Raw genomic sequence first — 14,457 nt, 5'->3', positions numbered from 1 at the left:
GCACCTCACAGAGGGGACAGGGGTCACAGGACCCAGACACGAGCCTGAGTATCAGTGTCAGGTCTGGGTGACAGGCCAGGGCAACCTGCTCCCCTCTGGGAAGTAGATCTCGTGTCCCTGGAACAACTCCCACTGGGAAGTGTCTTTCCTGCATCTCCCCCAGCTGGAGTTGTCAGCCTTGACCAGTCCCTTGACCATGGTTTTATTCACTGCCATGCATCTTTATGTATGTGTTTCAGCCTCTGGCTTCCTGCTCCTGCAACATGAAAATCTTGCTCGGGGACCTGCTGCTGCTCAGCCTCCTCTCCAGTGTGTTCAGCAGTTGTCAGAGGGACTGTCTGACCTGCCAGGAGAAGCTCCACCCAGCCCTGGACAGCTTCAACATGGAGGTAGGACTCTGGAGGCCAAGGGGCTCGACGCCTCCGTCCATCACCCTTCCTCCCACTGTGAGTGGGGCGGGGCTCAGGCCTCTGCTGGGGGTCATAGGGCCAGTCCAGTATGACAGGACCACTGGTAAACCCATGGCGCACTAAGCTGCATCTTCCAGCCAGAAAACCTGGGACCCTCCCTCTTCCCACCCAGACTGTCCTGTTGCTTTCAGGGTTAAAATAACATAGTCCCTTTAGGGAATTTGTCAAATTTAAAGAAGCAACAATAAATTTAAAATCCCATTTCACTTCACCAGGAAGAGGAAAGAATCCTAAACTTTCTCTAGTCTATTAGGGTCCCAGACTATTAAACATCAGGTTCTTTCCTCCTGCCACTCCATGCATTATGACTTCTTTAACAGCCTCCTTGAATCTGAATACACCACTTTTGATATTGCAGATAATTCAACAAGGAACATGCAAGTACAAAACTTCTCTCCTATATTTTAAATCCCCAACTTCAGGTGTAAATCTAGCATTACATCTATTTTGTGTTTTTACTCCTTCAATAAACTGCTGCCTCTACTACTGTAATGTCCAGTCTAAACAGTGTTTTCTCCTGTTCAGTCCAGTCTGATTCAGTTGTTTTTCCTTTGAAGTCAAATCAGCTACTTTTCAAAGATGTCGTGTTTCAAAACCCTCAACCTTGGGAAACAACCAAAAAGTAGTTGCTCTTCCTTAAGGCCAGAGTACAAAACTAGAACCCAATATTCCCCCTGGACTAATGCCCCATGGCATCTCCCAGCTTCAGATAGCGGATGAGCAGGCACACCCTGGGCAGATCTGAGCGCCAAGCTCCCCTGGCCCTACTTAGTGGTTTGTGAGCCTATTTTCTGATCTGTAATAACCAATCATAAGGAACATCCACAGATAATACATTCAAAGTTTACCCATTCTGAATTCTTACTCATCATGCTTTCCTCTAAGGGCGGCCCTCCCTCCGGAAGCCTTGGTCTTCTCTTTCCTGTTCTGGGTGCCCCTCTCCCCTCCGACTACCCATCTTCTCCCCTCCCCCTTACATAAGTTATTGCCAAGACTCCCTGCTTCTTCCTTCCTTGTGTTCTCACACTCTGAGATTGCACCCAGACACCCTGGTCTTCAATCTTGCCAGCTGCAGGTAACTCCCCCAGGTGCATTCTCACCCTCCCATCCCCTGGGCTGTAGCCCCCACTCTTAATCACTTTCCATGGTTCCCCAAAAAAATATCACCTTCCCTTCCTGTCCTATCTTATCCACACTCTCTTCCTATCTGATGTCTTTATCAGATAAATCCCACCCCACACTTCAAAGCCCCAATTCAGCTTCACCCCCTAAGAGAATTTTACTGATTCCTCTGTACCTGCCACCAATAAATTCTGTCCCCTGTTCCTTTGCAGCCCGCTGTTACGTGTGCCTAGCAGTTTCTCTCATAAGGCATGTGCTGCCTCTGCAGATTGGTTTGGGTCTCCCAACACGTAGCCCAGGCCTCAACAACCATGCCCTTTGGAAACTGTAAGACCTTTAGTCAACTACTAGATACATCGTCCACAGCCACAGCAGAGATGGTAAAGGATTTGGAGCTCATTCTAAACCATGGGCTCTAGAAAACACCCCTCATTTACTGCTTTGAAGAATGTCAGAAAATGGACCTGTAAAAACCTCACAATCAGTAGGAAGCCCTTCAACCCACCTGCAGATCCTGTCCAGGACCGGGCTGCCTACTTGTTTTCACTTGTATTCACTCAACTTACTTTTAAGTTTAATGAAATGCCCAAGGCCATGGCAGCCATATCTCGTTTCTAATTCTGGCAGCCCTTCAGCGTGACCACTCTGCAGATGACAGAGTGACTCATACCTCGGCAAGGGTCACCTCCCCAGTCTGTCCATTGATTACATAATCCTGAGTTAGTCCTAGCATTCTCTGAACCCTTAGCTCCATCAAGCATTCTCCTACTTCTACTCCACATATGGTTAGCTTGTTAATTAGAGTATAATTTTGATTGGTAAATAACTCCCATACCCAAACCCAAAGCCATGCCCAGGCCTTTCACCTAAGTCTGAATGGTGCTTACCCCATCAGCTCAAGCAGAAAACCAAAATTCACCAAGTTGAGAGATAAACACTAAACAACCATCCCAAGAAAAAGATTAGGGACATTTATTTAAGACTTTCTGAAGCTATTGCAGGAGACTGCTTTCCGGCAATTCTATTCCTATCTTCATTCCACAAAAATGCTTAGTGGGCAGCTTGCAATGGGACTTCCTTGTGTGATTTTCTGCTATGCTGTTGGATGCCCCACAGGTATTCTAGCAGGACCTTTTAGAGACAATAGCTCCCAGTGTGTCTGGGCTATGACTTGCCTATCTCAAGGGCCACTAACTCAGCTTCTTCATCTTTGATCCCAGTCATCCTCATGGCCCCTTGCTCAGTATCTTCCCAGGCCCAGCTTTATAGAACAATTTGGCACCAGTCTGAGACTCCAGATGCTCCTGCACGCTCAGGCTTATTATAGCAATGGCATCAGCGTGGGCTGCACAAATGGGCCCGGCTCACTTAACAGGCCATTAACCCCTCTCTTGAAGAGAGGCTGGTGAGCTCCACAGACCAGAGGGTTAGGCATGAAGTCTACATGCCCAGCTGGTGCTGTAAATGCTATTGTGCATTTGGATTTCTCCTATTTGTCCTCAATCCAAAGTGGAGATGATTTTGTTAGTATCTAATTTATCTGACACTGTGTCCAGTCTGGGTATGGACTGCGGCATCTGGTTGGATTGCAGAATTTCATTCTGATTGACATAGACTCTAATTACCATCTGGGCTTAGCAACCCAGTGGCTCAAAGACCTCACCACCTCTAGATTTAACTCTTTCACCTGACTCTGTAAACTGAAGGTATGAAACAAGTCAACAGCCACCTGGGAGCTCTTATGCAGCAAGGATCAAGACAATTATGCCCCAAGGTCCTTATCAATTCCAAAATTCAATTCTTCCGTGGTCTTTCTCAGGGCTCCCCTATGCTTCCTGGGTGCCTGTGCATGCTGGAGAGCAGGGATTCTTCAACTTGCCACTATGGACATGTTGCATGGGATGATATGTTGTGGGAGCTATCCTGTGTCAGTACCCCTAACCTTCTAGGTGCCACCAGGACATGAACACACACAGACACACACACATACACGCACTGGCATGACAATCATAGATGTTCTTCCAACACTGGGCCCAGTTGTTCCCAGTTGAGATCCACCTCCATAGAGTACCAACCTAACCCAATAGGATTATGAGCTGAAAGAATATACTGCACACCGATCCTCTCCTTTCAGGTTTTGTCCAAAGTATTTCAGGAGGCGGCCAAGGATAAGTGACCCTCTAAAGGAATCTTAGGCCAGCAGGCTCCTGAGGGATTTTTTCCTCCCTCAAAGTACCATCTCTTGAGGGTTTCCCAAAAGGTGACTCAGCCACAAAAATCATCTGCTCTGATTGCTAAAAATGAAATTTCTCTAAGCTCCATCCTTGACTTCATAGACCATTTCAGAAGTCTGAAACACCATTGTTCCTAAGTCAGCCTTCCCCATCTACAGAAGCCACCCCATCATTCTTCATACACAATGACATGGTGGGTATGAAAAAGTAGTTTATCCACAAATCTATGCTGCGTGTGCATTAGCCACAAATAGCTGTCAACAGCTAGGCTCCATCTACTAAGCCTCTCTGAGGGTAAAGCTAGATGGAAGAGGCATGCTCCAAAAAACTGCATTTCAAGCACCAGCAGAGGCCACCATGACCATCCAAGTCAGCTTGTGGGCTCAGGGCAGAGTGCTGCTCGGACATGTCATGAAGGATGGAGAAAAGTCTTCTCAAGAACACAGCATCCTTCTCCTCTTCACTTCAGGAAACACTGAGCAAAATTCACATCAGACTCTAACCTTTTGTTTGTAATGAATTCTTATTGTCACACTCATCTCTAATTATACTGTAAGCATACAAAGGTAGTTGAATAGGAGCTATCCCACCTGGGCCCTCAAGAAATCTAAGTTACACTGGTATTTACAAGCACCATTTGGGTCGCATTACTGAATCTTGATGTAGCATGCACAAATTGAATGACATCAGAGCTTTGCCTACCTGCAGATACCAGAAGGATCTGAGCTTTGCAGACTTAAATCGTTCATCTCTTTGTAAAACGAAATCGTAACCTGTTGTTGTACTCTTCAGGCAGTCAATTGAGTCTTGAAGTTTCGTGTTGTAAAGAGCAGAGTGATTGATTTCGACACTGACTTATGTGGATGGACACTGGGGCTAGGGTGTGACTTGACGGCCCTCCCCACTGAGACGCTCTGTTGAAGGGTTAAGATGCCCTCCTGATGTGACTGCTGCCTGACTTCAGCAATAGATTCCCTTTCCCTTGTTGACAGGCTCCAAGCCACATCCACTTTGTATCTGATTTTTTGATGCATGGAGGCAGGCAGACTCTTCCTGTAGGATATCTTACAGCTCAGGAAGGGGCCTGGCCAATGGACAAGATCTACAAACCACAAAGTGTATACACACATGAGTGTGTTGACAAGGCCAAAGGGTGGTTCTATGTCTCACATGAGATTCTCAAAAAAGCCCATGACCCCACAAAGGTTAAGAACCCTTTTTAATGGATTAGGTGAGTAACCAAGGAAACAAGAAGTTGCAGTATCTGGGTGCCAAAGGCTGCCAGAGAATGTGCACACCAGGCGAAGAGGAAAGTCTTGATTGCGAGTGGCAGCAACTCCAGTTCTCCCAGGGACTCTCCCATTCCTTTTCATTTACTTCCTGTTCACTTCTAGCCAACATAATATAATGTCCTGATTAACTCAGATCCAGTTCAATGATGGCTTCTACTGCCATTCTACTGCTTTGCCAGAAAAATTTCTGAAAGACTCCAACACAAATAAGATGTGATCCCTAATGTGGAAGTTACTGCAGTCATATTAAACATTAAATGTTCCGTAAGAACATAGAAAATTTCATGACAGCACCGAAGCAGGTGAGGACAATTCTTACCAGAGAACTAGAGGAAGATACCATCAAGGTGCAGTCATGGAGCTTGATTGGGAACTAAAAGATGAACAAAAATCAGTCATCAGAGGGGATGGTGAGGAAAGGCATAGGCCCGGGAAAAGCTTTGATATGTTAATTTACCAGGAGCAGCCCCATATGCCTAAGAGGGGTTACAGACCAAATGATAGGAACTTGAACACTTTTCTCAGGGTTTGGAGCTATTTCAGAAACAACACAGAATACTGAACCATTTGGCAAGGTATTGGTATAAATACAGGCAGGATATTCTACCAGAGTCTACAAGGATTCAAGTGGCAAAAATTAGAGATGGAGAGGTCAGTGGGGACCACTGTACCCCAAGAGTATTTGGGCAGTGAAAGAAGGCATGGGAAGGAGGGGGGAGACTTTCCTGAGTGGATGGATAGTGGCAGCTAAAGATATGCCCAAGGTTGAGGAATCACTGTATGCAGTGGGCTAAGCCCCTACTTGGGACACCCACATCCCATATTGGAATGATTGGCTTAAGTCCCAGTTCTGTCTCCAACCCAGCTTCCTGCTAACGCACATCCTAGGAAGCAGCTGATGATGGCTGAAGTACTTGGGTCCCTGCCACCAGTGTAAAAGATACAGAGGCAACTCCTGGCTCCTGGTTTTGGCTCAGCCAAGCCCTGGCTGTTGTAGACATTTGGGAAGTGAACCAACAGATGGAGAATTTTTCCTTCCCTATTTATCTGCTAATCTGCATTTCAATCAGTAAAAAAAAAAAACCCTAAAAATAAAAAGTATGCACAGGGAAATAAGGAATCAGAGACAGAGATGGCGAGACTACACCAAGGAGTAGAGGCAAGGTGGGGAAGGAAAAAAGTGTCTTTAAAAAGTTCATGGAAAATAGAAAACAATGTGTGTCTAGCTTTCACATTTTTGCACCAAAGCAAGTATCTTTTTAAAAAGTCTTATTTATATGAAAGGCAAAATGACAGAGAGATGGAAAGGCAGAAAGATCAAGAGACATATCTTCCATCTGCTGATTTACTCTCCAAATAGGTATGACAGCCAGGGCTGTGCCAGGCTGAAGCCATGAAAGCTACCGGGTTTTCTGCATGGGTGGCACAGACCCAAATATGTGTGCCATTTTCCATTGCTAGGTCAGAAATGGAGCAGCCGGGACTCCAGGCAGAGCTTCCACATGGGATACCAGCATTGCAAAAGGCAATTCAATCTGCTGCACCAGAACAGTGGTCCCCAAACTTTCTTATTTCCATATTTCAAAACACATTTTAAAGTCCTCTTACATACCAGCTAGCAATTAAATCCACTTGCTAGTAATAAAAACCTAAGGTAACAGTGGCTTAAGACAAAGATCACATTCCTCAAGAAGCAGCAAGGAAATGGACAGTCCGGTTGGCCAGGGACTTCAGTCCCCTTTATGTTCTGCCATGCTCATGTGACATCCAGCACAAGACTTCCATCTTCTGAGGCATCCTCGAGGTAGCTGGTGGGACACCAACCAAAATACTCCTGTTCTAAGCAGGAAGCTAGAGGAAAGGGAGAGAGATGGGGAATCAAATGTTCTTTCCACCAAGTTTCCCTCTTGATTTTCTAAAAGACCCACTTGGTTATTTTATCATTGGCCACTTCTGACTATAGGTCACTATGCAGTATATGGTGCCTTCAGAAGAAAACAATATTCAGCAAGAAAGGGATGATTGGAGGTGGGTTGTTGGCAGTCTTGGCCACAGAAGGTGCCCGACATGCAGGTGAAAGTTATGAGGTATGAGTAAGGGCTAAGTAGCTGCTGGCCAGCCCCGATGGCAAGGTCAGACTAAAACAGAGCTTCTAACTGGCTAAGGCTGGCACCAAGCCAAGCCATCATACAGGAAGAACAGATGGAGGCAGAAGCTTCTAAAAACTCCAATCAGAGAAGGAAAAGGTTGGGGGGAGGTTGAAGGTCAAAACCAGTTTGGGCAAGGGGAATGGAGAAATGTCATGACCAGGATGGGAAATTCAACTAGAAGGAACTGGTACCCAGACAGGAGGGAAGGAAGAGATGGAGGTTTGGTAGAAGAGGGGAGGTGCTTGACTCACATCAGATGACAGTATCTCCTGCTCACCTAAAGCCGGAAGGCAATATTGACCCTCTGCATCAACTGGCCTACCTCCCCAGGAGTCTTGGTCCTCATTTGCTGTCAATTATGCACACACAGTTGATAAATGTACATCAGATGAAAAATTACCAACACCAGGGTTGACCTTTAAATGGTGACCTTAAAATAAACATTTAGACTTTAAACTTCATACTTTCACATCCCCAATTTCTTTAACCAATCTGACTCATGACCCAATGAGGGAACAAAATAAAAGTCTTCTTTATGGGTGCCACTCATAAGCTGTGCTTGGACCCAAAAAGCTAAGGATATAACACGTTGTAGTATACCTATTCTACTATTAACTTATTGTGTGCTGGGGTAAATTAACCTAACCTCTCTAAGTTCTGGTTCCTTCATTGGTAAAATGGAAGAGCTTGGCCAGATGGTTGTGTTATTTCAACTGACAATCTGTGAACCTAAAAAACAGAACATATGTGATTGATGTATCTCTGCCACTCTTCCCTTCCTCCCACCTGTGTTTTCAGACGTGTATCCTCGAGTGTGAAGAGAAGGCCCTCCCCAGCCCTCTCTGGACTCCATGCACCAAGATCATGACCAAGGGCTCCTGGAAGCTCAGCCCTGCTGACCCAGAGCATGTGACTACTGCTCTTGACCAGCCCAGAGCCTCTGAGATGCAGCACCTGCGAAGGATGCCCCGAGTCAGGAGCCTGTTTCGAAGGCAGGAAGAGACAGAGCCCAGCACGCTTGAGGCTGGAGACGTGGAGCAGAAGCAACTGCAGAAGAGGTTTGGGGGTTTCACGGGGGCCCGGAAGTCGGCCAGGAAGCTGGCTAATCAGAAGCGGTTCAGTGAGTTTATGAGGCAGTACCTGGTCCTGAGCATGCAGTCCAGTCAGCGCCGGCGCACCCTACACCAGAATGGTAATGTGTAGCCTGAAGGGGCGTCCTCCCAGCTACACCGGCCACTGCAACCCATGAGTGAGTTGGGTACCAAAGAGCTGGGGGCAAGAGACCTCATCCTCCCACCTGTCTTAGCCTTCCTCCCAAGCCTGAAGCACATAAGAGTGTGTGCAAGAGTGTGTACACACACATATCCACCTACCCACCAGGAGTTCATCTCCTAGGAGACCTGGATATGAAATTTATCTGACTCTGGGCCATCCTTTCTCTGGGGAGCAGAAACATTCCTGTGATTGCTTCTTGAGGCTGACCACTCCCACTTAGAGATTGGTTACCATGGGGATAATAGTAGTAAGTTAAGATAACTAATGCCTATATAGCTCTCCAGAAGCTTAGTTACTATGGGGACAGTTAAGTGGACGGAGCCCCATCTGGTTGCCATGGCAACTGTTCAGCTCCCCACTCCCCCAGATATGTTATCACTGAAAACCAATAGCTGAGCCCACTCTCAGCCATTCAGGAAGAGTCCAATTACTGTGGTTATGATGTTGCTATTTCATCTTCAAAGACGGCTTACCTAGTCCCTCCCTTTCTTTCCTCTGATGTCTCAGTGTAACAGAACTCCGTGGAAACCATTGAACTTTCCTAGTTTCCCCGGCCAAGCAGGTCTTTTTAGGATCAGGAGTTATACTTTCTCCCCCATCCCCTTCCACAAGCCACCCTATTATCTTGCTGGAGATAGCATGATTACTCATAGCCAACAGTATCAACATGGAACAGGACTTGGAGAATTGGGCCTAACTGAACCAGGACAAGTACAGACCAAGGGATTCACCATTTTTGTGTCACTTCTGTTTGCTTTTATTCCTCTCTCTCTTCTCTGTCCCTACCCCTACAAACTTGCTCACACAGGTGAAAGCAACACATAGCAGATACATCAAGCTCATTCCAACCCCAATTCTCTCCTTAGCCTATCAACCAATGCATAACTCCAAATAGTATTGGGAACAAGTAGAGTGGAATTTTCTGAAAATTTAAGAAAACCTCAGCCATCAAATACATGTGTTTGATTTGTATACAGTGATATGGTTATCTGCAGATTTCCATCTCTCTCTTTACACGGCCTGTAGACCTAATACAAAGAACTGGTCAGTTTATCAAAATCTCTTCAAAGCACCACCCAAAGGAGATTTCCCATCTTATAAACACAGTAGAAAAATGCCTTTACGTGCTGTCTCGTGTCACGTACGTCAAAGGTCTTCTTAATCTTTCTCAAGGTACGTCCACACTTCAGTTGAAGGCAGCCTGTAACTGCGAGGTAGATGCGCTTATTTGTAACAAGCCAATTACCAAAAATGGCCACATGTACTGAGTTGTGAAGCGAGTGCTGCTGTGTTTATTTTAACTGAATGACTCATCTCTGAAGGCCCCAGTTAACCTGCACTGATCAGGAAGTCAGACTCTTAGATCTGCCACAGGCCTCTGTTTCTTTCTAGGCCAGTCTGCACAGTACCTAATGGTGAATCTTTTCAGGAGTATAAACTGAATTCTTTCAAACCTTATCAACACTTTCCTTTCAAACCTACCCTAAAGGGGCACTGACACTCACATCTAACCATAAACTATAATTTTCCTTATCTAAAGACAGCTGAAAATCAGTCCCATTAGCAAGAACCAATTTATTTTTTAAATTATTTGAGTCTTTTTCCAGGCAATTGGTTTTTCTAATTTTCATTATGCCTCCCTCTGAGCGCCGCTATAACAAAGCTGTTAAACTAGCTTCTGTGTGCTGCTTTGCTCAAGATGGAAAGTTCTCGAAGGAGACGCTGGGAACATTAACCAGTTCACTTGGGCATTATTGATGGTTCTCCCTTCTCCTTCCGCAACCATCTCTTGGTTACCTTTCTGCACACACGCAGGGCTTCCAAAAATCCCAATGTGTGGATCACACTATTAGTCTAGAAGCAGCAGCTTAAGCCTCATTTACATTCATAACACACTCTCCTACCAATGCAAGAGGTTCTTCTTCCTCAACAGACCCCTGTTAGCTAAGCCATCCTTAACTTCTAAGATACCCAGTACCAGCCTACCCTTCAAAAGCTGGGAGGGAACAGGACCAGTTCACACAAGTAGGAGATAAAGACCCAATGCGGAACATGGAATGTCAGCCGCAAGATGCAGGGCCAGGCGAAGACAGAGAGGAGAAAAGGGCCCACGTGCTCTTGGCACGGTCTTCCCTTTCCCTGACTACACTGCTATCCTTGTTTCTGCCGTCTGAGCTTTAGAGCTGGGAAGAAAATGAGCAAGCCTCGTTTATGGCCAGGGAATGGCGACATCAGGTCTGAAGGGTACCTGTAAGATAAGAGATCTATAAATGCAGATCTAACTTCACAGGGAGTCTGAATAATCAGGAGAAGTGAGAGGTGTCCAGCAGGGAGCTTGTGGCTATGTCTTTCAAGTCACAACCTACTGCTCTCCCCTTGTCCTGTCGGTGCTGCTGGTTGATAGGGGAGGAGGTATGGAGAGGGAGTGAAAGAATCCTTCCAGCTGTTCTGGGAACTAGCAAGAGCTTTCCCTTGCTCCCTTTGAGTTGGTTCAGTCACTTGGGTGAATAAAATCAAAAAGTCAGAAAAACCACCAGGTTTACGATTTTAATCATTTCTGTCTCCCCAGGCGTCCGAGCGATCCCCAAAACAGCATGTGTCCAGCCCCAGACCTGCCGGCTGGGAATCAGGACCCCTTCTCTGCCGAGGCACTGAGAGCCTGCAGACCCTGCGGGCATGGCCTCCAGAGCCCCTGTCCGTCCAACCCCTCGGCATGTCGCACCCAACCCAATTGCTACATCAGAGTGTATTTTTGTAATCCCTCACCCCACTTCCCCGCAGCTCGCATCTTGACAGCCCCATCCTTCCGTCTCACCTGCCCCTATCCTCTCCTAGGGGCAAGGTGGGGAAAGAACACAAAACTCAAGCCTGGGGGTTTGACTTGTCACTGCCATAACCTGTTTGTAAAAGAGCTGTCCTTTTGGATTGATTGTTTGAAACAATTACTTCTCCATTAAACTTCTACTGAGCAAATGGTTAATAAATGTGTTTGCTGTCTTCGTGCATGGCACAGACTCACAGTCATTGCTGGCTCCCCGGAGGTAGATGGAGGCAAAGAGCACATTAGAACACAGTGGGCACAAAGCACAAGCAGAAACCCCCAAGGGCCCTGTGCCACGCCACAGCCGAGTGTAGCAGCAGAGGGTGGGACACCGGGGCGCAAGTCTGGGATAATGAGCTGTACGGTTTGCAACTCACCTTCCTCAGGTGGGAAAGCAGCTGGATCCCACTCCAGCCTCTGACCTGGTAGCAATTTGCATGTTTAACTACTTTCAGGTGATAGAGATCATTCTGGCTTGAGACCAACGGATTAGTAAAGGACGCCAGGTGTGGAACCTGCCAAATCTATTTTAACCTCCAACTTAATGCTAAGTACCTCAAGGTGTGTAACTGCAGAAGCCTGGCCAAGACGCACACAGTGAACCCAGAGTTAAACCTCTACAAAACTAAATAGTGTCTTTCTTATAAAACAGAATAGCGTTGTCGCCCATATCCAGGTTGCCAGTGGTACTGGGGAGTGTGGGGACCAACACAGTGTTCCAGACCCTTAAATAAATGGGTATACAATTCACACGTAACCTATGCATACCCTCCTTCCCATATATTCCACCTTGTCTCTAGATTATTTATAATCCATGATGCAATGTAAACGCTATGCAGATTATTGCCTTGCCAAGTTATGTACAGAACAATGGGAAGAGAAAGTCTCAATGCGCTCAGCACCCATATTTTCCACGGATGTAGGACCCACAGTAAGGAGGGCTTAACTATACCCCAGGCAGAATTAATTCTACATTACAGTTTATTTGGCTCACCATCCAGAGCTGGAAGTCCAAGTGTGAAGATCTGCCTCTGGTGAAGGCCACCATACTGCACAGCAAGACAGCACACGCGAGACGGTGAGGAAGCGTCATGCCAAGCGTTTTCTCTCCTGGGAAGCCCACTCTCTGAGTAACAAAGCCGCTCCTAAGATGGCGGCCGGCCTTAATCTATCCAGGAGGGCTAGGCTTTCAGGAACTAATCACCTCTTAAAGGGCTAGGGACCCAAAATGTGGTGCGTGGATAAAGTCACCACCTGCAATACCAGCATCCCATATGATCACCAGTTCAAGTCCTGGCTGCTCTGCTTCTGATCCAGCTCCCTACTAATGCACCTGAGAAAGCAGCAGAGGATGGCTCAGCTGCTTGGCTCTCTACCACTCACATGGGAGTCCAGCACAAAGCTCTGAGTTTCTGGTTTCTCACTGGTCTAGCCCCAGCTGTTGCTGCCATTTAAGGAATGAACCATTGGATGGAAGATCTTTCTGTCTCTTCCTCTATGTAACTCTTTCAAATAAAAAAAAAAAAAAAAGAGCTCCCAGTACCATTGCATTGGCAAATAAATTTCAACATGAGTTTTGAGGACACTCAAACCTTAACCCAGCTTTGCAGGACATCAGCAAGGGACAGTAATCTGTTGTGGGTATTTGGGGAGGCCTGGCAGGGACAAAAGATCTGCTAGAACCCAGTAAAGGGGCAGCTTTCTGTAAAGACCAACAGCCACTCTGGCAGAGTAGGGGCCAGGAGACTCCGCACTCCCACTTCTCTGCCCTTCCCACTTGCAAGCACTGGCTAGCACTTCCCCTCACCAAGCTCAGGCAGTAGGTGTAGAATGAGGGGCTCCACTGACGCAGCCACCCGGGCAAGTTGGGATGGGTCCAAGCTATACACGAAGAGGAGTACTTCTGGCAATGCTGATGCTTTGGGGGACTCTGTTATAAGGACAGGGTAGCACAAGGACAAAAAGAGAGAAAGGAGGGGACAAGAAGCCCTAACCAAGATACTGCAGCTCCCTACAGCCATCACAGCAGTGCCAGGGGCCCTAGAATACCCCTGGAGACTACCACCCCTCCAGACCTCTCAACTCCCCACCTGTTGGCAGCCACTTGTCCCAGCCCTGGCCTCTCCTGGATAGAACACAGCAAAAGTACCCTATGGTTTCCACCTGTCCCCAATCACCGTGCCTTATTATAAAAACACCATGTTTTCCTTCTGTTATGATACATGGCAGGTTTTACCACATTTCCACAACCATTTCCTCCAGTCTCCTCTCTCTAGCATGGTCTCCTCACGACCTATGGCTGTTGGGTCAGGTGTTCAAGTTCAGCAACTTCATGTGTGCAAGCCATTCCCACAGTGAGATGAGGCTTTTCACCTGTTGACACCCAGCCCACAAGGCTAGCTTCACTAATACTGTGTGGGCCATAACATTCGTACAATTAATATCTGCAGAGGACAGATCCATACCCAGGGCCTATTCCATAAACATAAAATGTAATTTGACTTCCTAAGTCACTTTGCCCACTTTCCAGCAAACACGGGAATACAGCCAAAAATATACCACCCTTTGCCAACACACACAGGGTGAGGGTATCTGGCACAGAAGTTGAGACGCAGTTCTAGATGCCTGCACCCCACAACTCTGCTTCCATTCCCAGTTTCCTACTGAAATGAACCCCGGGAGCCAATGGTGACCTCTCAGCTACTCAGGCCCTGCAATTCACATGAAGACTGGAATTGAGTTCTGGGTTTCAACCTGATACAGCCCAAACTGTTGCATGCATTTGAGGAGTGAACTAGCAGACAGATGAAGAAGATGATGATGATGTATGTTTGTATGTGTGTGCCAGTGTGCCCCTTTCAAATAAAATAAAATCAGATTTTAAAACAAGAGGCATACATAGAAAATGCCTGGGCTGCAATCCCAGTGCCATAATTTCTTAGTTTATGATGGGAGGCAAGATACTTACCCTCCAACATTCCTTCATCTGCCTAAAGGTAACAGAATCACTTCCTCCCAGAGAGCAGGCAACCCACGTAAGCATCTAACCTGGTCCCTGACAGACATAACCTGTCCTTGTAAGCAAATGACAGC

The 14,457-nt window shown here is 46.7% G+C and overlaps 1 protein-coding gene across 1 annotated transcript; it reads left to right on the top strand.

Annotated features, from left to right (window-relative positions):
* Positions 1-263: 263 nt before the first annotated feature.
* PNOC (prepronociceptin) lies at positions 264-11,198 on the top strand. The gene is made up of 3 exons (XM_040966213.1): positions 264-389; positions 8,067-8,460; positions 11,113-11,198. Exons 1-3 carry the CDS (start codon positions 264-266, stop codon positions 11,196-11,198), a joined length of 606 nt encoding a protein of 201 aa, XP_040822147.1.
* The last annotated feature ends 3,259 nt before the right edge of the window (positions 11,199-14,457 follow it).

Source organism: Ochotona curzoniae, unplaced genomic scaffold (genome assembly GCF_017591425.1).
Source record: "Ochotona curzoniae isolate NIBS_2020 unplaced genomic scaffold, NIBS_Ocur_1.0 scaffold_4505, whole genome shotgun sequence".
Lineage (NCBI taxonomy): Eukaryota > Metazoa > Chordata > Mammalia > Lagomorpha > Ochotonidae > Ochotona > Ochotona curzoniae.
This window is presented reverse-complemented; position numbering and strand designations above follow the sequence as displayed.